Source organism: Buteo buteo, chromosome 3 (assembly GCF_964188355.1).
Source record: "Buteo buteo chromosome 3, bButBut1.hap1.1, whole genome shotgun sequence".
Classification (NCBI taxonomy): Eukaryota; Metazoa; Chordata; class Aves; order Accipitriformes; family Accipitridae; genus Buteo; species Buteo buteo.
The window spans coordinates 69977514-70003846 of NC_134173.1; the positions used below are offsets into that span (position 1 = coordinate 69977514).

General features: G+C 41.3%; 1 protein-coding gene across 1 annotated transcript in view; it reads left to right on the forward strand.

The window, feature by feature from the left end:
- The window catches only part of TG (thyroglobulin), a 158398-nt gene that overhangs the window by 119788 nt on the left and 12277 nt on the right, over nucleotides 1-26333 (forward strand). Inside the window, exons 42-45 of the mRNA XM_075024393.1 lie at nucleotides 6660-6824; nucleotides 7563-7730; nucleotides 15365-15546; nucleotides 19923-20030. Coding sequence (XP_074880494.1) covers nucleotides 6660-6824; nucleotides 7563-7730; nucleotides 15365-15546; nucleotides 19923-20030 — 623 coding nt within the window. The remainder of the gene's footprint in view (nucleotides 1-6659; nucleotides 6825-7562; nucleotides 7731-15364; nucleotides 15547-19922; nucleotides 20031-26333) is intronic.

Below are 26333 nucleotides of genomic sequence, written 5' to 3' on the forward strand. Positions count from 1 at the left end.
CACAGTTCTAGTAGATGGTTATGGAGGGAAAAATGTTTATATGTCAGTCTCCCTTTCCATTTCTGGACTGACCTGCCCGTTCCCCGTTACACTTCGTGTGATAGTGTTTGTCACATGTCTGCCATGTAGCTCCTTAGCTGTGACAGAGACTCCTTGAACTGGTCCCAAAGATTTCTACTCCTCCAGGTTCTTGAAGACAGAGTTTGTCTGAAAGCCTGGAAAAATGACACTAATGTCTTCACAAAGAGCCCTGCAACCTTGGTGTTTTGTAAGCACTTGCCGCTATGCAGAATTAGATGTCTAAGGAAAAGCAATGCAGGATACTGAAAACCAACCCTGCAAGAAAAATTTAAAAAAAAAAAAAAAAAGGCTCCAAATTGAAAACAACTTCTGAAAATACTTTAAATCCAGTCTTTTAGAGAATAATCTGTTAAGCTAATTGGAAAGAAGAGTTAGTGGTCACTCAGCTGCAGCTTGCGAATTTTTGCAGGGAGAAAAAACAGGATATAAAAAGTCTTTTTAATCTGGCATTAACTGAAACCTAAGACATCCTCAAACAGAAATAAGGTGCAGTTTTCTGTCAGTGGAGTGATTATCTTCAGGCACGAACAGCAAAGGAGAAGATTGCGGTATCCATTTCTTGGTGTCTCTGAGCCCAGCTTAAATGCTTTATGCAAGATCAGGCTTTAGTCAAAGACAAGCCGTGTTTTAAGTGATAGGAAGCACTTGAGCTCAGCAGTCAGGAAATGGAGGAGCCTTGGCTATCCCGGAGGTCAAACCAGATGGTCTGACAGATACTTCTGGCTGGGAACTGTATGCATCTGTGCCTGGAGAGTGCCTATCTTTAACGAATAAAATATTGCTGTACAGCTGGCTCTTTTGGGAAAGTAGAATTATCAGGATATTCCATTGGTTTGGCTGTTCTCATTAGATATTTTTTGATCTTACCTTTTGGGTGGTGTTACTGTTATTGCTGTTTGTGTTGTCTATAGCATGCTTCTGGGCAGACAGAAAGCCTGCTGTGAAAGGAGTCTGCAGCCTTGCAGACGTCAGAGAAACTGCATTAATTTGAAGGGAGTGCATGTGTCAAAGAGGCAAACGTGGCTCAAGCAGTGTTTTCAGTTTTAAGTCAGGTTGGAAAAACAAGAGGTCATGATGTGAGGAGAGGAAGAAGGTTTTGGGTTTACAGACTGTTGTTGATAAAAACTAGTTGCAGTGAAGTTTCTAATCATTAGATCTGTTGTGAATCGGTTTTGAAAAGCTTTGCAGAAGCTACTTTCCAGAGTAAATGAGGATTTAAAAGACATTCAGCACTGCAGCTTATATCGTGATTGTCTTTTCCAGGTATGTTGGGAGGCAAAGGTAGAACTTACAGTAATAAACCTGTGGTGGGTTGATCCTGGCTGGATGCCAGGTGCCCACCAAAGCCACTCTATCACTGCCCTCCTCAGCTGGACAGGGGAGACAAAATATAACAAGCGGCTCGTGGGTCAAGATAGGGACAGGGAGAGATCACTCAACCAATTACCATCACGGGCAAAACAGACTCGACTTGGGGAAAATTAATTTAATTTATTACCAATCAAACCAGAGTATAGAGTAATGAGAAATAAAAACTACATCTTAAAACATCTTCCCCCCGCCCCTCTCTTCTTCCTGGGCACAACTTCACTCCCTTTTTTCTCTGCCTCTGCCCCCCCAGCAGCACAAGCGGATGGGGAATGGGGGTTGGTGTCAGTTCATCACACCTTGTCTCTGCTGCTCCTTCCTCCACAGGGGCAGGACTCCTCACGCTCTTCCCCTGCTCCAGCGTGGGGTCCCTCCCAAGGGAGACAGTCCTCCATGAACTTCTCCAATGTGAGTCCTTCCCACGGGCTGCAGTCCTTCACAAAATGCTCCAGCGTGGGTCCCTTCCACGGTGTGCAGTCCTTCAGGCACAGACTGCTCCAGCGTGGGTCCCCCACATGGTCACAAGTCCTGCCAGAAAACCTGCTCCAGCCTGGGCTTCCCATGGGGTCACAGCCTCCTTCGGGCATCCCCCTGCTCCGGCGTGGGGTCCTCCCCGGGCTGCAGGTGGAGATCTGCTCCCCCGTGGACCTCCCTGGACTGCAGGGGGACAGCCTGCCTCACCAGGGTCTTCCCCATGGGCTGCAGGGGAATCTCTGCTCTGGCACCTGCAGCACCTCCTCCCCTCCTTCTTCACTGACCTTCGTGTCTGCAAGGCTGTTTCTCTCACATATTGTCACTCCTCACTCTGGCTGCAGTTTCTGTTGTGCACCAGGGTTTTTTTCCCCTTCTTAAATCTGTTCTCCCAGAGGCACTACCACCATTGCTGACGGGCTCAGCCTTGGCCAGTGGTGGGTCTGTCTTGGAGCCGGCTGGCATTGGCTCTGTCAGACATGAGGGAAGCTTCCAGCAGCTTCTCACAGAAGCCACCCCTGTAGCCCCTCCACTACCAAAACCTTGCCACGCAAATCCAATACAATTCTGTGTATTCTTTTTTTTTTATCTCATTAGAATAACAGCCAGGGCTTGTGGAGGGAGAATCGGGGTGGACAGGATAGCACCAGTGCAGGTCTCTGAGCTATGATGTCTCAAGAGAGAAGTTTGCAAGAGGTACCAGCCTCAACTCAGCCGATCACAGCCTGGCATCAAAGCAAGAATTCATCTTCACATAACACTGATTTGTGTTCATCAACTTCTCACCACTGTGAGCTGCCACATGTCCTAGTACGTGAATTTCTACTGTCTAACTTAACTTCTAATTTTGAAAAGAGAAATAAAGAAATTCTGGTCCCTGAACTAAATAGTACCGAAGGCTTTGCCTTTCATTTTCAGTGGCATCATTTTTTACAGTAGGTACTATTGCCCAACATTGTGATGTTCCCACTATTCCTGTGAAAAGGACGGTGTAATATTGTTGTTGTGGATTGTGCAACACAGTTGCAAACGCTTCTTCTCTGCAGTTCAGTACTGAATGCTTTCATCTGGTTCTTTGTCAAAAATGTCATCGGAACTTCCTCTGATGACAGCAGGTCAATCTGTAAGGACAGCTGAAGCAAGAACTGTGTGTGGCTTCAGGTCTTCTAAACGATACTGAGATAGAGAAATACCTCATGACAGCAAGATGGCTAACATTCACAGTTTTATTGTATATCTCATGTTGTTTAGAGGTCTGCTTTCAAAAAAAACTACTCTGCAGGATTATCTGAAGATCAGAGCTGTTAGTTTCAAAAGTTAATTTTTTAGATCTTGTGTTTATAGGTACAGAAGAATTCCTGGAGAATTAAAAAAACAGAGGACTAACAAAAAGAACACGGTGTTTGTTATTTTTGAGCTGATCTCATGATTTTTGGCTTCCTGATTCATGATTCTGTCATGTTGATGGTAATATGGATGTCATGTAATGGAAATGAACAGTCCCTCAGCTATTTCTGCTTCTGCCTAAATAGTCCTATTTTTTAAAACACACAACTCCTTCATTACTGGTTGCTGGGACTAATCACACAAATAAATTTTAGTTTTATAGGGAAAGAGGGAAATGCTGAGTGTAGCTATGTTATCCTCTGTGTCCTGAGCCTGCCTTTAATCTGGCTACAGTGTTTAGGGAAGATTTCTTTTTAATGTGAAAAGTGCAGGCTCAAAAAGGAAGAAATTGAATTCTGGGCAGTCTCCAGCTTCTGCTCTCACTTATTTGTTCCTGACGTTTTTTTGGTGAGGATGAGGAAACAATGAGCTTGAATTGTGATGTGAATTTGAGAAACAGACAACTTGTATAGTTCTGCTTGCCTAACTTCTGCGGTAAGAGGAGCCTTGTTTCTAGAGCTTGGAATGTATTTCAGATGCACCAGGGGAAGGAACATAATGGTATTGCTTCCAAATACTGCTTGAGTAATGTCCCAAGTTCCTCTATCACCCACTTCCAGTCCCAATAAAAATTAAACATGAATAACAGCAGTGGATACCACATCTCTTTCAAAGCCCAAACGTAAGACATGATACCTGAATGCAGATGTTATTAAAAAAAAACAAAGTGAGGAAGTGGCCATTACCATGGAAAATAGAAGGAAGAAAACCCCCAGAATGAAGAAGAGCATGTAAACCTGTTCTAACCACTCATGGAAACAGGAGAAAATATCCGCAGCTAGACTAATGCTCCAAACAAGAACTCTCCTCACCTTGCAAATGTATTTGCAGAAGTTTTCGGTTTTTCTTTTACACGTTGAGCTTGGACCATATCTAGTGCTAGCCTATACACATCCAGCGCTGCAACATGAAGATTTGCCTGTCCAGGCGTTTAGCTCTCCCTCTGCACAGAAGGCTTGTGGGAGAATCTTTTGCAATCATTGTTTGTCTCAGTACTTGACCCAAGGGCAGTCTTTCACTTTGTAGACATCTCAGAGACAGGGGAACTTCGTACAGCTTTTTAAATCCCTGGGAGGAGATGTGTTCAAAATCAAGCACAGACTAGGATGTTTTTCTTGGTCCCAGTGAATTTTTGGATTCTGTATGTCATCTGATCTCAGTACTCTCTTTCCCTACCAAACTTAGCCTTTTAATAAGGCAACTTCAGAATTTCCACAGAAACTTCCACTTTCAAAATTTGTGAACCTTTCAGAATTTGGGAAACTGAAGCCCTTTAATTTTTTATGGTTTTGGTTTGGTTTGGTTTGGTTTATTTTAAATGAATGTCATTTAGACGTACTGGATATTTGATAAAATATGCTGAGCACATTCAGATCTGATGTTGAAGAATATGTTTGCCAGATTAGTGGATAAATATTGTGCAATCCTAGATCTAATTTCTGTACTATACCAAGGAGGCACATAATTTCTTGCTCCAAATGAAAAGCAAGGAAGCTCCTCTTCTGAGGGAAGCTGGCATGCCACGTTATCCCTTTTCAAGTCTCACTCATCCTAGTTCTGGTGAACATGCTCTTTCGAAGGCCAGGCAAAACCCCAACATTCTCATTCTGTGTCCTGGGGACACACCCACACACAGAGATACTCTCATCAAGGATATTTTTCTTTCTCTCTCATGACCAACTGAGTCAGTGCACCTAGTCAGCAGCTGGCAAATATCATGCCTTGCAAACGCAAAATAGGCCACCACAAATCCCACGTGAGGATAAAGCCCATTGCTCACTCGAGTTCTCATCTAAATCGAGGACGGAAGTGAGGAATAAGACCAAGTGGTGTTTATTTCTTCTTCTTTAGTTCTTCTTCTCCTTAAAACCAGAGATGGCTCTTCTAGTGCCCCAGAATTGACAATCTTAGCTTTTTCCTCTGCTTATCTGCAACCATCCTGGTCTCAGTCATTAAGCTAACAGCAGTGCTTGTTTCCTAGATCACTTAGAAAGGAAGAGAAGTCAGGAAGGTAGTAGCACTGGAAATTCCACATACAGTGAACGAAAAAGACTGTCTCATCCAAACAATAACCCCTTACTAATTATTTTTGGAAACTAATTTCTCCAGTTGTGAGCAACGTTATCCCATTAGTATCAATGGGTCTGCTTGTTTGAAATATAAAAACTGTCCTGGGTGCTGGCCAGGGTTGCACAGAGTTCTTCAGGCTCAAAGGTTTTAGACAATTTCAAGTTAAGGATTTGCTTTTTGTTTTCTGTTTCTTTTTAACTTGCTCCTGGTTTTACGCTTTTTCAGACGTGTAGTTATGCTTTGAGCAAATTCAGTAAGAAGTTAATCGGTTTAATAGATCGGGGTCTTTTATATCATGCATCTAGGGTTTGGGGTTTTTTTTAGAAGACGGAAGCTAATCTTAGCAGTTATTATAGTAAACTGATGTAAATGTTTGGAAATTAGTCATTTGAACCATGTCAGAGCTATTCCAGCCTTTCTGTTCTCGATCAAATCTTATCAGATTTATGCTAATTTCTCTGCATTTTCAATGAGTAGTTTTCATGGTTACTCAACGATGTTGTACCATCTTTTCTTTGTAAGGACCTTTTCCATGCTGGCACAGCTGTAGGAAAGAAACAAAGAGTCTGGGATAGAGATTGGACTGTAGCCCGTGCTCTGATTTTGATGCACTCTGGCTCTGGTTATCTTCTTCATCTTGGTTTAGCCTTTTGTTGCTACTACCTCTGCTCATAGCTCTTCTAAAACCTTGCTGCTCTTTGGGTTAGCTATCTTAATGTTTCTAGCCTAAATTTACTTACACTCAATATGAATAGTTAATGCCCATTTGGCCTTTTACCAGCATTGTCCTAAGGTACAAATAGCTCTTCTTCATGGATTCATTTATAAAGATCATGCCTGCTCTCAGTCCTTGTTTATGACAGTTAAGGAAGTAAAACTCTACTTAGTCTTCTCTTGTAAGATGGGCTCTCCATCCCCTGATGTGCCTCACAGCACTTTCTTTGTATCCCCTCCTGTCTGAATGTTTCTCCTTCCAGCAAAGTTTTCAGAAAGATTTGTGGCTTGGTTCAGAGGTCTTCCAAAATAACCATGGCAGAGCTGGAAAAAGCCAAACCTATCCTTCTCCCCTTTGCTTTGATCATTAGAACTTGCTTCTTATGATTTAAATACCAGTGTTTAACAACCTGCAACTGGCCAGATTTTGCTTCTCATCTTCTTTACCTGCACCAGGGGACCCGGTGTTTTACTAGCATGTGTTGACTGATACTGTCTTTCTTTTCCAGGGAGGTTCAGCTTTTTCTCCAGCATCCATTATTACTAAGAGGAGAGCGCAGACCCAAGCAGCAGTCCTGGCTGAAGAAGTGGGATGCCCTTCATCCACTAGCGAAGAAATCGTAGCCTGCCTCCGCCAGTTGCCTGCTCGTGTCCTCAATGATGCACAGACTAAGGTACACCATAGCAAAATATGTGCTGTTGGCAAGGAATCAAAAAGTTTCCATTGATACAAAGCTGTGAGGAAGCTTAAGAAATAAACTGGGCTGAATTTTTGTGGAAGAGGAACTGGACTAGCTTTGGTGGAGTGATGCTGATGTCCATGACATCCATCTCTGACCTGTGAATACTCACAGCATGATTCTCCTTTAGACTAAATTCCTTTTACACTACTTTGACCACATCTTCCAAAATTAATCTAAATGTAGTTTCTGACTTCTTTCAGTCCCCTCTCATCTGCCCCTGGGTGTTACTCTAGAAGAGAATGAAGTGTCTGTAGCTTCAGTAACTGCATTTTTCCAGAAAAGGAAGTGGGGAGGGATGTCAGTGCTCTGACTCCTAAGTGGGAGACTTGCAAAAACTGCACTATAAACGAGATGGATCCTTTACCCACAGATTAAAACACCCACTGGCAATGTATTTTCTGATCAGGACCAGCATAGAGCCAATCCCTAATTTAAAACAATATTTTTATGACTATAAGACAATCAATTCTCTTGGCCTATTCAGCTCATTTCACCTACTGAGATCGTCAGCAAAAGCATTGTTTCCTGCCAATGCTGAGTTTGTACTTACATTAACCGATCACTTTTCACTTCAAGGCTATCAACTCAGTTGTCTGAAGCATAAATAAAATGGAAATGACCAGGGTAAGCTAATTTAACTGCACTCTTATTGCTTTTTTGCTAACCTAGCTCCTAGCTATAAGTGGCCCATTCCAGTACTGGGGTCCAGTGATGGATGGAATTTACCTTTGGGAACCTTTAGCTAAAGCCCTGCAGCGCCCTCAACTTCGGAAAGTAGATCTGCTCATTGGAAGTGCTCAGCAAGATGGGTTGATCAGCAGAGCTAAGGCAATTAAGGTAGGAAGAGACTCACTGTTAATGAATTGATGGCATTACTATTATTATAGTGATGGCAGTAATCATATGCAGCCAGGACAGATGCTTTTTGATTTTGATGGTTTGTGAATTATACTCCATGCAAATACACAAAGACATTGTCCATCTCCAGCCAGTCCTGTTTAGGCTGATTAATGGCGTTATTATATTTGTTGATTAACATTACTGGGAGAGATATGAAAAGGTAAGAGATCAGCAATGATTTAGCTTGTATTAATATGCAGCAGTATGTTCTACTGTCCCTAAAATCCTATTTATATTGCAATCTCAATTGTATCTCACAAAGAAGAAAGCAAGCTCATAACTTGGTTATGAGGTTCTTCACTGTGCAGCAGGGCTAAGTCAGCCTTTTCCATGCCAACAGGTTTTTTTTGCGGCAACCCTTTTTCTCTGTTGCCTTTAAGAAGTATGTTTTCTTGTAAAGATGATTCTGAATATGGCTAGCTGTGACTAAGAATAGGACTAGCCTGATTTGCGGGCTAAGGTTTCAGGGCATAAACTGGTGAAATGCAAAAGAATTGCTTCCATGTTGTACTTCAGACATAAAAGTCCTCAAAAGCATGAAGGTCTACTCAGAGAGATTTTACATCTTCTTGTGCACCCTCTGGCACTGTCTGTGCTTGAGACAGCATATCAACCTCTTCTAGTTCATTTGTCCTTCTCTACGATGGTAACGATAGCACTTCCCTGTTTAACAATGCCAAATTAAATTAAATGTTCCAACATGCTCAGATATACACTGAGAAATCAACAGGAGAATGTTAACACAGCAGGGATCGTTTTGAGGGTTATCTAAGTGAACTGCAGGTCTGTTGCTCTCTCTCTGTACCTGTGTGGATTTCATCTCTTAGGAGGCAGTGAAAGGTCAATTCCAGCTTCTCTTTGCTGGTAGCCAATAACACATAGACCAATTTACTTCCGAATTAATGACAAAATACCCCTTTGAAAGAAGGCTTTTTGACCCACCTGAATGAAGTTCATATTGCTTGTTTAGTCTCCATCCGAAGTTTCCTGCTTTTATTTCATGTATCTTTCTCTTTTGGAATCAATTAAAAGAGGAAGTCAGGCATAGGAAATGGACTGTGATGCTGGAGGCCTGCAGATAATGATCCAGACGCTGTGAAAGGGGAATAAACCTCAGTAACCTCATTACAAGTCATGCGATGAAGACTAGGAAGTGAAATTCTTTCCTTTACCACTATTTCCACATATGACAGTTGTCTGCAAAATGGAAATGAAATTCCCTGATGTATTAGAAATTATGCAACAAATTATGGTGTTAATGAAAGCCACAAGTGCTAAAAGCCAGTAGTGTCAGGTTGAAATGAAAAGGAAAAACACTTGTACTAAGAGCTCAGCAGTAAAATGCTGCCTTTCCAAAACCAAAATCTGGAATATCTTCTTTATTTAAAGGCTTGCAGTAAATAAGACTGGAAGGGACTCTAAAAGTTGGCGCAACTCAACACTAAGAAATTATCATATCTACCTCAAGTAGATACTCTCTACCTGAGAGACCTGTTTTAAAATCTCCTACTGTTGGACATCTTCTGATCCCCTTTGGCAAGTGTTTAACTATGCTTACTTAGAAGTACAGTTAACTTCTTTACTAGCTATTATAATAGTACCTACCTTGGTGCTACTGCTGTAAGTCAGATTCCATCTCTGTTCCAGAAAATTCATAATGTTCGTGGTAGGTGGTTATATTTTATTTTCTCCCTTTTGACTTCCTTAAGCTGTTTTCAGGTTCTCAGTAAGAACTGATGATTTTTTTGTGCACATTTTCCTCTATTTCTATTTTCCTGTGTCTTCAAGTCTTTAGACCTTGAGGGAATATGACCGTTTTGTCCAATCATAGAATCACAGAATCATAGAATCACAGAATCACGGAATGGTTTGGGTTGGAAGGGATGTTAAAGACCACCTAGTTCCAACCCCCCTGCCATGGGCAGGGACACCTTCCACTAGACCAGGTTGCTCAAAGCCCCATCCAACTTGGCCTTGAACACTTCCAGGGATGGGGCATCCACAACCTCTCTGGGCAACCTGTTCCAAAGCCTCACCACCCTCACAGTGAAGAATTTCTTCCTTACATCTAATCTAAACCTACCCTCTTTCAGTTTAAAGCCATTACCCCTTGTCCTATCACTACATGCCCCAGTCTGTATTCCTGTGTTCAGATTGTTTTCTTAAAGACCTGCTGCAAGGTTAAAATTTCCTGATTACTTCCTTGTCCACACAGTTAGTGTATTAATTGCTGTGAAACTGTAATGCTTCCTCCATCATTGAGCTATTTAAGAACATGCATCTTCCAGGTCCTCAAGAACATGTCTACATCATAGCCGTGACCATGCACGGTTGCAGTCAGTCAGATGGTAAAGTCCTGAGTAAGTCACAGACGCATTTAGCTACAGCGGCAGATACTGGTGCCAGTGGTGGTTACTGAGAAGTCTGTGCTCCATTCCCTCTGTCATAATGTCGTAAGGGGTGTTTGATCTGTGCTAACTGTCCTATCCCCATAACAGACCTAGAAGAAGCACTTGAGACACCCCACACTATCCCACTCTTCTACTTCCTTCACTTTAAGGGTTCCCTTGATGTAGATCTGACTTGCTTCTTTCTGGGAAAACCCAAAGCTGTTTTTTTCAAATATACTAAGGACGGTGGGAGGTCTTAGCTGGTGGACAGAGCACTGAACTCGGAAAACCAAGGCATAGCTCCTAGTTTGCCCCTGACTACAACCATGTTATTTAATAAGTTCTACAAAGAGGGGACCAAACCTCCCAGGGGTAAAAATCCATCTGTGGATGTGCTCCAACTCTGTAGAGAGAAGAACCATGCATGTATTTGGGTAGATAAACAGGACAGCTAAAAAGTCCTGTGGCGAGTATGGAATTGGCAAAGTCCTTCATTTCCATCTCCTTCAGGATGACTGATTTCAGTGTAGTCAGATGCAAAGAGTGGGGGATAGAAAAATTTAACCCCTGCTGACCTGTTCCACCAGTTCCTGTGAATAACTGTGCTGGAAAATTCAGCCAAGGGCTTGCGCTATTAATTCTGGTCTTGCTCTAATAATACTGATCCTGTAAATGGTGAGGAGACACTTTTAGCCATTTGGATGCAAGCAAGCTTGAGACACGATGCAACCTCTAGACTGCAACCAGACCTGAAGGTGGCAAATCCAGTTGGCACCATGTTGTTCTGGGGGGGCTTACTGGCATTTGGTTTTGTTGGGTGTTTCTGTACTCCCACTGCAACACTGTGCTTATGCCTAAGACCTTTACTATTAAAAATGAAATAGAAAGGCAGAAGGCACCACTTCTGTGCTAGCAAAACATTTATGTTCGATTTGTTTACAATTAAAAGCTGAGGTCTCTCAGTGATGCTTGCAGCAGAAAGTACGCTGAACATTCGTGCTCAGTGTCTTGCCCATGGAAATGACTGTTTTATGGCATTCACTTGAATGCTTATTCATGTGAACTGAGACAGATTTACCACTTCCTGGAGCACTTCGCACTCATCCCCAGTGCAGCCATCAGATGGTTGAAACTAGGCGAGAAACAAAGCAGAGTTTGTTAAGGGAATGGCAAGTGGTACCATAATGCACTATTATGTGCCATATGGAGCAGTTAAGCCTGAACCCGTTAACTGCAATTCCCATGGCAGACCTTCAGGGATATTAGCTTTGAGCAGTCATAGATTAAGGCAGCTGAGCAGAAACCTCTAAAAATGTTGATTGCAATTCCCAACTGGACAAAATTTTATCCCTCTGCTGTATGTGGTACTCAGGTGGGAGAGTCTAATGGTTCCTACTGGCATTAAATATATGTATTCACTCATGCTGCTTTATATCTGTGTTAGTCTGTATATGCATGTAAGTCAGTATAGCCCTGTTTATACCCTCCATATGTTCTGTGCCTACTATGTAATCTCCACTTTGCAAGGGTAGTTAACTTTCTTTTTAGTTGGAAGACTAAAGTTGTACTTTATGCATTTTCTTTCTTTTTCTTTCCTTCCTTAGTAAAAATGTAGTTGGCTGCAGAACCCAGAACCAGGATATAGGGGAGTGGATAAGTAGAAATACAGATTATTTACCTCACGTAAGCAATTGGATCTAAGCAGAGCAGAACTTCCATCCTGCACTATTTCACAGTCAGTTAATTTCTTTATGGATAAAGATATTCAGCAACATACAACAGACAGCAGATATGTGTGTATTAATTGTAACGACCAGGGGAGCAGTGTCCTGATAAATGCCATCAGTGAGGAGAATGGGCTGATATCAGCTCTTTTCTTCATCTTGCAACTAGCTGGAATCCTTGAAAGACTGAATGGCTGGCAGGTCCTTCACTATCTTTTGTGACAACATTTATCAAAGAAAGTACATTTTCTCCCTTGGAAAGATGTAAATGTTCGGTCTAGCTGCTGCTACAATTTCTTTTTAAATAAAACACTGGAGCAGATTCATTCATTTGCTGCAGGAGCTATGCTGCAGCAACAAGAACAGTAAGCATTATTTAACTCATTATTTAGGCAATGTTTATGATGGCTTTGCATCACCAGAACAGTAGAAAGTGGTGCACCTGCTGTCTTTAATTATTTTCTTACTTACTTTCTAAAAAAAGTTGAAAACCCCACTATAACTCTGAGGTCAGTTGCTAATACCTCTTTAAAGGTTAGCAGAATGTAAATTATTTGACATAATGTGCAGCTGGTTTTTTTTTTTTATTAATCTGGTAGCAGCTGTTGTATCTACTGCTATTTGAAAATTGTTCCTTGGTCATATATTTTCTAATGTGAAACACTTGTTGGACATGGAAAATTGGTCAAATTGAATCAATATCTGAGAAGTTAAAATGCTTTGTCTTTTTAATGTTTCATGGGTTTTACTTTAAATGCATTGCCTTGTTTTGTGCTATCATGTTAAAATCAGATGTTTAAGTTATAATGTATTGTAGCCAAAGTGACACTTGAGAAATCCTGTTTCAGATTGTGCTATTTTAGTGGTGGTTGGGATGAAAAATCTCAAATTGTCTTACAAATGCCAGTTTTGTCTCTCATCCATCTCTGTCTGTTGAGTCCTCTTTCATCTGACTCAACATGTCTTGGGGCCCCACTCTATTATCAATGATTGCTGAGAAAGGTCACCAGAATTTTTGGGGCATTTTGAAGATCACAGAAACTAGTACATAGGCGCGGTAAAAACCTAAGACCAACCGCACTGAGTCAGATCAAAGGCCCATTTAGCACAGAATGCTGTTTTCAGCAGTGGCTAAGAGTGGATGTTTGTAAGAATAGGGTAAGCAAATCTGATACTTCTGCTAAATGCTCTCCAAATCTCTAATACTTTGCCACGCAGGGACTTCCTAGCCTGATTTGGTCTTTCAGTATTTAATAACCATCAACTGATTTATTTTTTCTTTTTAATTCAAAAACTTGTTCATGAAACTTCATCTTCACCAATTTTGGCATCTGCAAAACCATGTGACAAGGAGTTCCTCAGCTTGACCATGTGTTGTATGATCCTTCTCCTTCTCTATGGTTTTCAACCATAATCTTTATTTGATGCTTGATAGGTGATAAGGCAGGGAAGGATCAGTTCCTAGGGTACATAATCAATACCCCAAGGTTTTTTTCTCTCTCTTTTTCTCTGTTTTAAGTATCCATGACAGGTGTAGAATAAGGTAGCAAATCCATTTAAAAAAACCCAACAAAATGAAAGCATTGCATGAAAGTTACTTATTTACACATAAGAGCTTGGGCTCTGCACTGGCATGGAAAAGCATCTGTTCTTATCCATAACTGCTAGCCAAATTCACCAGCCCCAGTCACCAAATGAGAGATTCCTAATTAGACAGCAGCAATGCTTATGCTGGTTAGTAGGGACCTGAACTGATGTGTGCCGAAGCTGATGGAAAGATTGCTTTTGAATTCAGTGAACTTGCAGTCAGGTCTTCAGTAATAGTTTCTATTTCTTGCAGAAAAATACACGTGTCCTTGCTGCGTTTAAACTGAATGATTTTGCAGGCAAGTGTGCTACACAGTTTCATATGTGGCATTTGTGCACATGAAGTGACGGGTCATGTGTGAGTTGCAGATCTTTTTCGAAGCACAGCTATATTACTAAAACTGGCACCACATGACTCTTTTCATATTGCATGGGCCAAAATCTAGCAAAAGAAGAATTTATTACAAATAAAAGGAAAATTGCCAAGATCTCTTTGGACCTTGGGATATTTGGTAGTGTTTTGAAATCCCTTGTAAAGTCACTTAATCAAAATGCACAAAGCATTAGAGTACGTCAGTAAGGACAGGCCTCAGCCTCAGCAGACAAGGACCTATTTTCCATCTTTCATTTCTGTGAATCTGTTGAAAAGTAATTATTCCCTCTGTACTTTCTGTATAGGGTTGTGGAAAGACCTAGCAGCGTGATGAAGACCAGCTGTGAGCCATCAAAATAATGTATTCAGTAAAGCATCTATGGTAACTGGACTGGGCAGACACCAGCCTATTTTGTATCAGATTGACTGCCCAAAATAATATAGGTGGTTTATTAGATCTTTCTCTCTCGAGTTCTTATACAAAGTTTCAGCCAGCATGCACCTGCAAGGTTCCATCTTTAGAAAGGACTTGTTGCACAGAAAAGTTCAGGTTACCTTTTTTTTCAGGAAGTTGCTCTGTTTCTGAACTTGAAATAAATTCTTTCAAAAACCAAAAAAAGAAAAAGTGAAAAGTCTGAATTGATAAAATAAAAAACTTCCTCAAAGAAAGATGTGTTGAAAACTTCCAGCAGTCTTTAGCTTTGGTAAAAATAAGTTCAGGTATGTAGTTTGGCATAGAAGATTGTCCCTCTGCTATCAGTAATTCTGCAGTGACATGGACACTCTACTCTGGGGCAAAAGCCTTTATGCCTGAAACCTTTCCTGAGGCAGATCTCAGGAAAAAGGCATTTCACTGTAGGTGTCTCTGAAAGGCCCTAGGGTTATGAAGTTTGAAGATCATAGTTGTTACTTGCATTGGGATCTGCAGGAGGGGGATTTCTTTTCCAGGGCTAAGGCAGATATTTTTCCAGAAAGGACCTAAATACAGGCCTTGTGGCAGCCACATTTTTTCGTGTTTCCAGAAGAGGCAGAGTGATACATCCATGAAATGGCTATATGGCATGTTCACTTTCTGGAATTTCCAAAGGAACGGAGCAATATCTCCCTCTCTCCCTTCTAGTTTTCCTTCAGGGAGATCATCATAAAGGCAGCATTGGGCAAATTACAGTGGAGAACTATTCATGTGGACTACTTCTGTGAGAGCCAGAGACATTTCTGTAGTATTAGAGCTACATCAGCACAGCATGGTACCTATGATTTGGACTTACTAGATTAGGGATTCAATCCTATAGTTTATTTTGAGGAAGGCAATACTGCTGGCTGGTGACAGTCTTGGTAAAGCAAAAGTAGGACTGTCCCCTACTTCTTCCCCTAGGAATCAGAGATCACAGCAGAGAGGACTCATTCCAGCAGAGGGAGAGCTGAGCCTGTATTGTTCCACTAAAAATGTATATTTTGGTTTTGTTTGTAAATTCCACATATGCATTTTGTTCTTAGAAATTTGAAGAAAGTCAAGGAAGAGCCAACAGCAAAACAGCCTTTTATCAGGCTCTGCAAAATTCTCTAGGAGGAGAAGACTCCAACTCATTGATTGAAGATGCAGCTACGTGGTATTACTCCCTCGAACACTCAACCGATGATTATTCATCCTTTTCCAGGGCTCTGGAAAATGCCACCCGGTAAGAAACTTATCTTACTACAACTGTGTGATCGGGGTTAAGCAACGTTGGTTTTGCTTATCTCAAGGGTGCATTTATATTCTGAAAAACTTGAGAAATTCTTATGCAAATGAATAGAAAAGGGGCAATATGATTTCATTTTCCATCAAGTTTCCAATGTCATTGGTAAACAGAAATTGAACTGATTTTTATGCTTTGTGAAAAATTTGAATTGTCTCTCCTGAACTGTATGCTGGATTCAGACTACTATTGCTTCGTGTACTCTTTTATGTCAAAGATGTCTTGGTTGTTTGCACACTCTGCATCAAATATTCCTTGAGTCCTCTCATCCCTGTGACAGTAGAAGAACTGATAGACTGGCTTTTATTCACAAACAGTCACCTAATTATAGAGTTAGATACTTTTCCTAGTTTTTGGAAATTTGGAGAGTGGTCAAGTTTGAAAACTTTGATTTCAACAATTACATTAATTTTTATATTGTGAAACCTGAAAAATACATTTCTTCAGAATGTCAGCCTTTCTACAGGTGAGTATCCTGCATAAAACAGTGAAGCATTTGTGAATGTTCAGAAAAGTGGCTCCCAACCCCATTCTGTGCATTGCTAATCTCCATTTTACCCATGACAGAAGAATCCCCTTAAACTGATACATGTATTTCCTTGACCCTTGTGTAATCATTTATGCCAGCGTGCAGTGATTGTATAATGTCATCCAATCTGCATTTTGCTCCCTTTGTGTATGGTTTCCCATGGTGAGAGAAAGCAGAATCAGGCAATAGGATGCTTCTGTAGGAAGTCTCGTGGAGGTGAAGGGAGAACACATGATATCTGACTCTTGCCTTGATTGATCCATCAGGACACACTGTAGACTCACGGTGCCTCCCAGCCTCTTCCAAAGAAAATAGTTGTGAAGAAATGTCAGCAGCAGCATGAGCAACTTAAATTGCCATACTTTACATTGAAACATTGCAGGCAGGGACCATTGGGAAGTGGAAGATGAGCCACATTCACGTCACCTAGTGTATATGCATAGATTCGACCCTTAACTGGGTATGGCATCAGCGTCCAGCAGTTCTGAATAACAGTCATTTTGATGAGTTCATTGCCCTGTTGAGCTAAGACTCCACAGCAGTCATGACACCTACGGTAGGCCATAGAGACTGGTGGGTATCTTTAGCTTGAGTCACATGGTGGTTTGGTCTGCAGAGAAGACTGCAGATTTTGCTCTCTCCCCCATGGGCAGCCAGTTTGCTCTAGCCAGTTACAGATCTTCAGCTGGGGGGTGGGCCTGTTTTTCTGAAAGGAGAAAAACTGAGAAAAATCTCCTTACCTCCTTTTTCCCACCTCTGTGCAAACTCAAGGGCTGAATGTTTAAGTGGAACAGATTTTCAGAAAATGAATCAAAAAACTTTTTCCCTATTCCTGTCTCTGCTTCATGAGCAGATTCATTATGAAACTTCTTTACATTTCTAAGGTGGTGTGTTTTATAAGCTAGTGGTTTGAGTCCTAGTGTGCCCATCCAAGCTGTTTCACCTCTGTTCTGAACCGAGGCATCATAGCTACAAGCTCCTGGTATCTGCACTGTCAGTGTTACAGCTTTCTGTCCTACTGTGAGCCTCTCCGTGAGACCTTAGAGACAAGATTTTCCTTTCAGTCCTCATTAGAGTTGCAGGGCATTGCTCCAGAGGAGCCTCAAGGAGCAGGAGATGAACAGAAGCCAAGATTCACTTGGAAACCTCTGATCCAAGACAGTGGTGACCAAATCTGTTTGGGGAAAGTTTCTGGGTGGTCCAGGTGTGCCGGTGCATTGAGGTTGTGGAGTAAACAAGCCAGAAGGCTGTGGCTTGAGCTTTGTGCCATTTCTCGAGTCTCGCACCGTGCTGCATTTGCCCTGCCTCGTAGCCTGTCGCAGGGACAGGCCACCCATCATCGCGGCATCTGGGTCCACTGCATGCAGCATGCGTGGAAGCGCTGCGGTCCATCAGCATTGGAGCCAGAACTCTTCCTCAATCTCTTTCCATCACCACCGTTACCCATGGAGCTATAATTTTTTAGTCAGATCAGTGAGGTTTTTAAGCCATAATAAACCACTGAAGGACTTAAATTTTAACCCTTCTTCCCATCCAGAGACACCTCCATATGGAGCTGTTTTAACACGGGGCTGTCACATTTGATCATCCATGTTCACCCCAAGGCTCAGCATGGTGCAAACACTGACTTTTGCAAAGCTACGACAGCTAGCACACCGCTTGCTCGCAGCAAAAATGTGATACACAAATAGCTCCTCTGGCTCTCAGCATCCGAGCACCCCACAGCAGCCTCGTGGGCATAGGGATTACCTGCTTTTTTATGATAATGAGGCAAATGACTTGGCTAAGGAAAGAGGTGAATGGCTTAAAGAGTGACCATGGTGAAGGATGAGTTGTGAAACCAGGGCATCTGATGATAATCCTTTGCTTTAAACACTTTGGAAATTTCTTCAGCTACAGCAGAAAGGGAGGGGAGACAGCAGTTACAGAATGACAGTCACCTGCATCAGTATCATATAGACAGTGGAGAAAAGAGGGGTTTGGTTCTGCTTTTTTGGTGGTTGGTTGGTTTTTTTTGTTTTGTTTTGTCTTGTTTGGGTTTTTTGTTAACAAAAAACTTACTACTGGCATAGATGTGTAACCCAAGAAAAGTTCTATGTCAGGAAGTTATAATGAATTGCTAAAGTTTTAACAGGATTATAAAGTGTGAGGAACCAACACAAGTGGTTGTTATAAACTACATACATTGTGCATATTTTGTGGTTTTAAAATATTTCCACTTTTAAAATTGTTTTAGCTGCAATTCTCTGGTATTTTTCCCAGGTATAAAATGAGGGGTTTTTTTGGGTTTGTTTTTTTTTTTTTTTTTTTTGTTTTTTTTTTTTTTTAACTCTGGTACTACATGCCTGTAAGAAAGAGCCATTTTATTTTTGTGGTTACTATTTTTTTTAATTTTTTTTTTTACTTCCACAGAATAGCTGACTTTTGCCCCCCATAGCACCAACTGAGAATCAGTTTTAAGTGGTGAAATGTATCTCAAAGCATTTCTCAAGAGCCAGTGCTCTCTACAGACTCCCTAGTTTTCAGAGACCATCTGCTCCTCTAAAACCCGATGCAAACCCCATGCTGGTAGGCATGTGAAGAACAGTAATTTTAATTTCATATGGGTGTTGTCAACCATAACTGTCAAAGAGTATTGTGGTCAGTCAGCCTATAGCTTGTGGTCTCACAGATGGGCTTAAAATAAACTCTGCTGAACAAAGATAGCTACCCAAACAGTGCCTTTCATAATCATACCAGTTAAATATAGCAGCATGTTTTTATGCTTCTCTGGCACTGTTCTTTCTTGCCATCATTCTTTTTTTACCTACCAAGTTTGAAAAAGCAGCTACTGTTTCAGATTCACTAGACTGAGAACTGAAACCTCCTGCTTCCGCAGCAGATATGTTTGTGTGTGCTGATGTAGTTATGGATATATAAACACGCAAAGAGTGTGCTGAGTCTTTGGGCACATGTAGAATGAGAAGTGATGATATGTGTATATATAATATTGCCTTGAGGAATCATAATGGGATACCTTGCAGTAAGGTGTCCTGTTTTCTGCCTGCCCCTCTTGAACTGCTTGTGCTCCTTCCAACTACTGCCTACCCCAACTTCTAGCCCCGCTTCTTGGGGCAATGGAAGCTGGGAAGCTTTGGATACATTTGCTTCACTCATACCTTTGCATTGCAATACCTGGTGATAAATTTAACTATCTCATTGTACTCTTCTTGTTTAACCTTTCTTTCCCAGACATACTGCACCAGATATTCCATGCTGATGAGCCCTGCCAGGGGCCCTGCAGGATATCTCCAAAAGTGGTCTCTTACCTCTTCTAGCTCTGGAAACTCTACCCCAAGAAATAACACAGTTTCAAATGCAGAAATGATATTATTGATGCTTAACCCAGGAAATGTATAAGTCCTTCTACTAGATGCCATCGCAACCTAGTGGTGCCAGAAGAAGGAGTTTTATATTATTACAAGCATGGGCCCCCATAAACTAGAGTAAAATGGGATTGTTTTTTTGGCCGGGATACTCCTTATGTGCTAGATCTGGTTTATGTACTATCATTACCATTGTTCAACACTCCATAAAACAGCAATTTTAGTGAATTCTAAGCTGTACTGGACTCCTAGAGGGCAAATGTGTTTTCCCTCAGTGGACTTGAAGGCAGAGATGTGAGCTGTTTTGGAAAATTTAAAGAACACTATCAATAGAGAGAGAGGTCTGTTTGTTGTGGGGGTTTTTTCTTTCCTTTTTTCTGTTATGTGACTGTATCTGTTCCCTGCTCCTCCTTTTTTATCAGTGACCAGTTTATCACGTGTCCCATCATAAGCATGGCCAGTCACTGGGCTGCTGCCTCCAGAGGAAATGTCTTCATGTACCATGTACCTGAGAGCTCCTCACAGAGCAGGTAAGGAGGCATATTTTATTATGTTTCTTGGATTTAGGGTTTTCAAAACCAGGGCTGTCTGCTTGGGCACCCTGTAGGGTAAATGGATACATGTAGGTACCTCAAATAACAGTTCAGATTAACAAAGGACTGAGTGGGCTTTAATAGATTATTTCTTTCCATTGACTATATAGGAATGCTGTTTCTGAACTGAGGCACTTCAAGTTAGATGTCTAAATTAGGTTTCCCTTTTTCAACTTACCTACCTTTGCCAGTTCCTGATAGTCTTTTAGATTCCTACTTTATATCTGATAAATAGCCCACAAAGAACCAGAAGGTAGTCTAAGTCATCAGGAGTCCACAGCTCTCAAGATAAATGGGGTAACATTTTCTAAGGACTCAACATTAATTTAACACTGCCCCCTTTTGAAGTCAGTGCAGTTGTACCACAGTTCCACTGCCTGGCCTTCAGCGTGGACAGGCTCTGGGATTTATTCCCTCCTGCTCCAGCACCGTGACTTGTGATCAGCCGACAGACTGTCTCATGGGAGTGAAAGTATTTTTGAACAAAAAGCATTTGCAGATGCAGGCTCTATGTCATCCTTCATGTTAGAAGCTTAGTTGAAAAATTTTCAGCAGGAGAAGCTGTATGATATTTTAGACAGAAAGGTCTAAATGCCTGTGGGAGATGCAGATGCCTTGTTCCCTTGGGCACAGAACAAGCTGGTAGTCAGAGACTATTAAGGTGACCCTCCCTGGTTTTATTTTAGACCCAGCTCCTTCCAGAAGTCAAGGTGAGACACAGGTTTGCAGGCAGCGGTCAGCACTTCGGGCTGCGATGTGACACACGACGGTAGCTCCTGGTCCCTTGCTCTCGAAGGCTGAGTGACCAGAAACTGCAGGGACAGTACCCCCTCCTGTTCCCGAGGTCCACACGTTAGGGCAGCAAATCACACAGGGATGCTTAACTTCTGTTTCCTTAGTGAGAGAGCAGCGCTTGTCCCCTGCTTCCTTGTCGCTTCAAGATTTTTGAGACCCTTTCTTCATCTTGAGGCTTTCTCCGACAGGGCTCAGGGGAGGGACAGCGAGATCCTACTGGCACCATCTGATACTGTGAAGTTCCCTGTGAACTACTCCTTATTTTTCCTTTCCTGATAGCGTAGTGAAAAAGCATTTGAAAGAAAACAGCCAAGATCTAGGTTACAGATGAAGGCCATTATGCTGTGGTAACACAGGCGCGCTTTCTTTGTAGCCGAGAAGTTAATCCTCGGGGAGCCGTTATTTCGCTGGCAGCTCCAGCGGGAATGTTCGCAGTGCTCCATTTGGCTACTGATAGGCTCAGATAAGTGACTTTTACAAGGCTCCAAACAGGGCTGAGCTATGGTATGCCAAAAATCTAGCCACACAAAAAGAAAAGATGTGTTCTCAAATTAGATAGCAAGTTTTCTCTTGCTTTGGAGAATGATAGTGACTCAGTCATCTATGATAAGATCTTATTTGAAAGTAGATGAAATAGTACTTATACAGCTTAGACTCACTGGCTTTGAGGCAGTGATTTTGAATTGATGAGAATTTCCCATTCTATCCAGCCCTATTTAAGATTTCTCTTGTGCTCGTGTTATTTAGCTCTCCTCACGCTCTCCAGTGCAGTAGTAGTTTATGTAGCACTTAGCTACACATTTTATTGATATTTATGTTGTCAGTTGTCTCCTAAGCTAATTACTTTAAATTTTAGTTCAAAACTTATCAGTTTGCTTTTTCATAACCCTCTTTAAAAAAACAAACAAAGCCAGTATGCTGTCTGAAACTTGTGGGAACCTGAGGCAGAGGTTCAAATGCCTTAGGCAAAGCCACTTGCAAGGAGAAACGGGCCCAAATTGGTATGCTGCATTTACATTCTTACTCCTTTCATCTTTAGTCATGCTTAAGTTCCATTAAAATAAATGTTTAGGTTACAAAGGGAAGCACTTAAACAGAAATTGCAGAATTCAGCTTGTCCGTGTACCAGAGGATCTCATTTGACACTACGACGTGACTATTTATGAAGTGATACCCTCATTTTCCCAAGGGACCACACACTAGGTCCTCTGCTGAATGTGCTGCGAGTTTTTTGTTTAAACCTTGTTGTCATTCATTCCTAAATGAATCTTTCCTTATTCTTCATCCCAGTTTTGCCATGTGACCTCACCCTCCCTACAGCATTCCCTCCTCCATATAGTATACGTGCACTGCAGGCTGTCCAGGGTAGGAGCTTCGCGTGGGAGAGTGGCCTTAACTGCCACAAACCCAGAAACCATCAGTAATCTGAAACCAACCAAACACAGCGTTTGGGATTATTATTGGCGATTTGCCCTACCTGATTCAAACCAATGATGTGCATGGAACAGCCTTCAACTATAGTACAAACTAATCCTGGGGAAAGATCTGGCGAGCATGTCACCAACTCCCAAGGGACTTCCAAGGGAGTAATGAGTCCTGACAGTTCTCAAGTTCTTCTTTGAAAATTGTGACTCTTCTTAGGAGGAGGAGCAGAGGCAGATACTCTTCCAAGTAACCTAGAGCTTAGGCTGAAAGGTAAGATGTGTGGGTTTGAACTTGCTCAGCAGAAGTGAGAATTGAATCTGGGGCCCTGCAAACACTCTAGCTGTTAAATTCCTGAATAGAAGAACCCTGTTACAGCCATTTCTTTGTGTTAATGAATGCAATAACCAACAGTATGCTTTGCACATAGTAGTCACGTAAAGGATATTCTGTGAGTACACATACTGGATCAGATCTCCCTTAATGTACTGTAGCTGGAGGAACACCTTGTTAGAAATTCCCTATCGCTCATAGGCAGTTGACAGAAAAATTATTTCTTGGCCTGTCTAATATTGAATCACATCTTGGTTTCCTGAGATACAGTCCTCTGCTTGTAAAAATGGAAACTGCTACAGTATTATGTCCATAGGGTAACATAAGAGATAAAATAATGGTTTTTTTGGTCTTTGGTGTCTAAATTCTTCCTAAGATACCAGTTTACACAGGATATGGACCTTTCCCTCTTTTTGTTACCTATATCATAAAGATGATGATGATAATATAATTATATATTATCTATAATAAATATGAATAGCAACCTCACAGGGGTATTGGAAAGAGTACATTAAAGTAATATTATGTTCAGATAATTACAACAATGGAAGACTATTTACTCTTAGGTAAAATATTCTGGCTGGGGAAATGGCCATTCACTAATTAAGATAAGGCACAGTATAGCCACACATTCTCCAATTTCTGCTCTGTTACCTCTCTCCTACTTTATGTGTGTCTCCCAAAATGTGTAACAGAACAGAGAGTTAAAATGCAGAGATGAAAAAGTACTGGTATTTCCTCTTGTTTCACATGGAGCAGTCCAGTCCCTTAATAACTCACAGCAAGATAAACAAGAGGGAGAATTCAGCCAGTAGAGACAGACCCAACTGCAATGATGCGAAGTAGACAAAAAGTTATTAAACAGGGAGGAATTTTTACCAGTAAAAGTCAATTAGCAAAAGTTTGTCTCACAATTGGATGTTTCCAAAAATGTATACACATACACACATTCAAGCACGCATAGATACAGGGGTAGGATTAAAAAGCCCACTCTAAACTGATGTCTATGACATATGTGGAAAATCACATAAAGCCACGAACTGACAGTTTTCATATAGATGAATGGATCTTGCAGAGAGCAAACTAATATCTCCTTCCACGTGGTAGCATTCTCCCGAGCTTGGCGTGTCACCATGTCTGCTTTAGTCTTCAGTTCCCATTTGAAGAAGGAGCGGGATGTGTAGCCAACGCCTGCATTAATGATCTGTGGTAAAAATATATACATAACCTTGATGCCATTTTCTCACTCTCTTTTTGAGAACACTTAGGCCTTGGAGTAAACATTTATTCTAAACAATGTGGGAGGAATGTGACTGCTCAGCATTCCCTAGGATTAGTGGGGAGAGCTGGAATATAGCTTTAGTTACAGTAAAGAAGTATGTGATAGGAGAAGTATGTTTTGACAAGGATAATATTATTAACTGTACAAAGATTTGCCTTGTTAACCCTTCAAGAGGTTTCTGGGTGATTTTTGCATATTATATGAAGTAGCAGTGCTTGCCACACCAGCATATTTTCCAAGTCACACTGTGGTGCCAGATGTGCTGTCTTAAAGATGGTGGATAAAAATCAGTCTCTGCTCACTGGGAAGGCCAGATCATCAGCTGCAGCAGGATGGCAAAGCATCATTATTGTCATTGAAGGTGTCTAAACTGAGACTTAATGAGGCTCTATCTTATAGCTATTAACATTACCATAATAATTGTCACAGAAGCTTTTGTTAACTGTTGTGTACTGGACAGATTCATCCAAGATTAATGAGCTGCTGTCTGGTTTGAGTCATTTTAGTTGGGGCTGTCTTTACCTCCTGACTATGCGCTTTTGCGTACGTTGGTGTGAGTTGTTAAAAGACTGCTCCGTGCCGATGCTCACATAGCTGGCTGGATTTCGGTGACACTTTTTATGATTCTTGTAACTGAAGGTGAGAGCTCCTGACTGATAAAAAAGAAAAAAAGTTTGTGTATAAACTACGTGAAGTATTTCTGTTTTCTATTTATTATATATGCTGTGGTAATTTTGGCTATTCTTAATATCTCGTTAATTAAAGGAGATTTTTCCACTCTTCTGATTTTGTTATAATCATATGCCTGTCCTTTAACCTGTCCACCACTTGTTGTCCACTTGTGGCTCTCCTCCTGACTGTAGTTGTTAATCCATGAGTACCAACACCCCATAGGTTGGGGGGCCACAGCGTGAACTGGGTGCTGTGGAGGCAAACGGAAAGTTATGTCTCTGCACTTCAGAGAAACTCATCTAAACACAGAAGGCAGGTGAGGCACCAGAGAGGTTGTAAGAAGACGATAGGATGCACGCTGCCTCCGTAGCTGGGTACCCCAGTCGCCTTAGGTAGCGACATACACTTGATGCAACCACAGCTTGTCTTTTTTCTCTGTCAAGCTGTACTCCCAATCATCTCCTAAAAGTTGTTGTTTTGCTCTTCTTGTTGGAATTGCTTCTCATCCCTCTGGCCCTATGCATTGCGTTACGCCAGCTGGAGCTATGAAAACACTCTCCCACTGATTCAACCACATCACGCCATTCTCAAATCTTTAGACAATTTCTGTGTCGCTAAAGGCTTGAGGTCTAGACAATTTGTTTTTTCTTCCCACAGAGTGGTTTAGGGGCCTTTATCATTCAGTAGATTTTTCAGATTTTGGAAATTAGCCATAAATATGCAAAGGCAAAGTACCAAGCTCAGAAAAAGCAGAAATCAGCTTTAAGTTAACCAAAATTCAGCTAAAAGACTCGGAAAAGTACAAAGCAATTTTTGGAACTGCATGCACTGCACTGCATCAAGTTGTTCCCACAAAATGTAATCTAGAAGATAAGCACAAAGTCCATATAGCTAGAGAGATCTTCCTTGGTGCTCTGGGGTCTTTGGATGGACTCATCACCTTTTTAAGGAAATTAATCCATTCATTCTGCTCGGGAGTAGGCATACTGAACAACTGCTTGAATTTCTGTTCCCCAAAGATGCACTCAAGCTTCAACATGCCTATTACTAGGTTTTTAATGCACTAATTCCCTGACAAAATTCTCTAATCTGTGTTATTTTGTTTTTCAATTAATATGAGCTTTCAGGTTCTTGAATTTATTATCTGCTGCTTCAGTTTTATTTTCTTCAGTTGGCACAGCTATAATGCAAAGTGGAACATTGCGTGTATTGGGAGTAATCCAAGTGAAAAAGACACAGCAAACTCCAGGATACTTCTGCAAGTCACATGTTTCTATAGGGCTTTTTTGGTACAAAGGTGGATAAACTTGGCAGTTTATTCTCTCAGGAGTTAAGCTTTTTCCATATGTCCTGATTTTCCTGAAAAGAAGAAAGAAAGAAAAATGTTCATCTGTTTTTCACATGCTTTCCCCCATTTGTCTGGCAGGACTTTGTAATGTGAGGAGACACGATGAGCCAAATGCATCCCTAGAACTGCAGAGGTCACACCAGGCCTTACATTGGCTCATTAAATTTCTATAAATATCCAGCTATCTTTTGCATTTTTTTCTATCTGCAATTATGTACCATTTCCTTTTCTAAGATGTGTGGTTATATATAATTTTTTTGTAAATTATTTTTGCTTATCATTGAAATGAACATTTCGGTCCAGGCGAAGTGCAGTGTTGGTAGGCTGCTCCTCTCCCATGACACGGATGAGATGGTGCCTGTTAACAGCTTAAGGTACTTGATTGCAC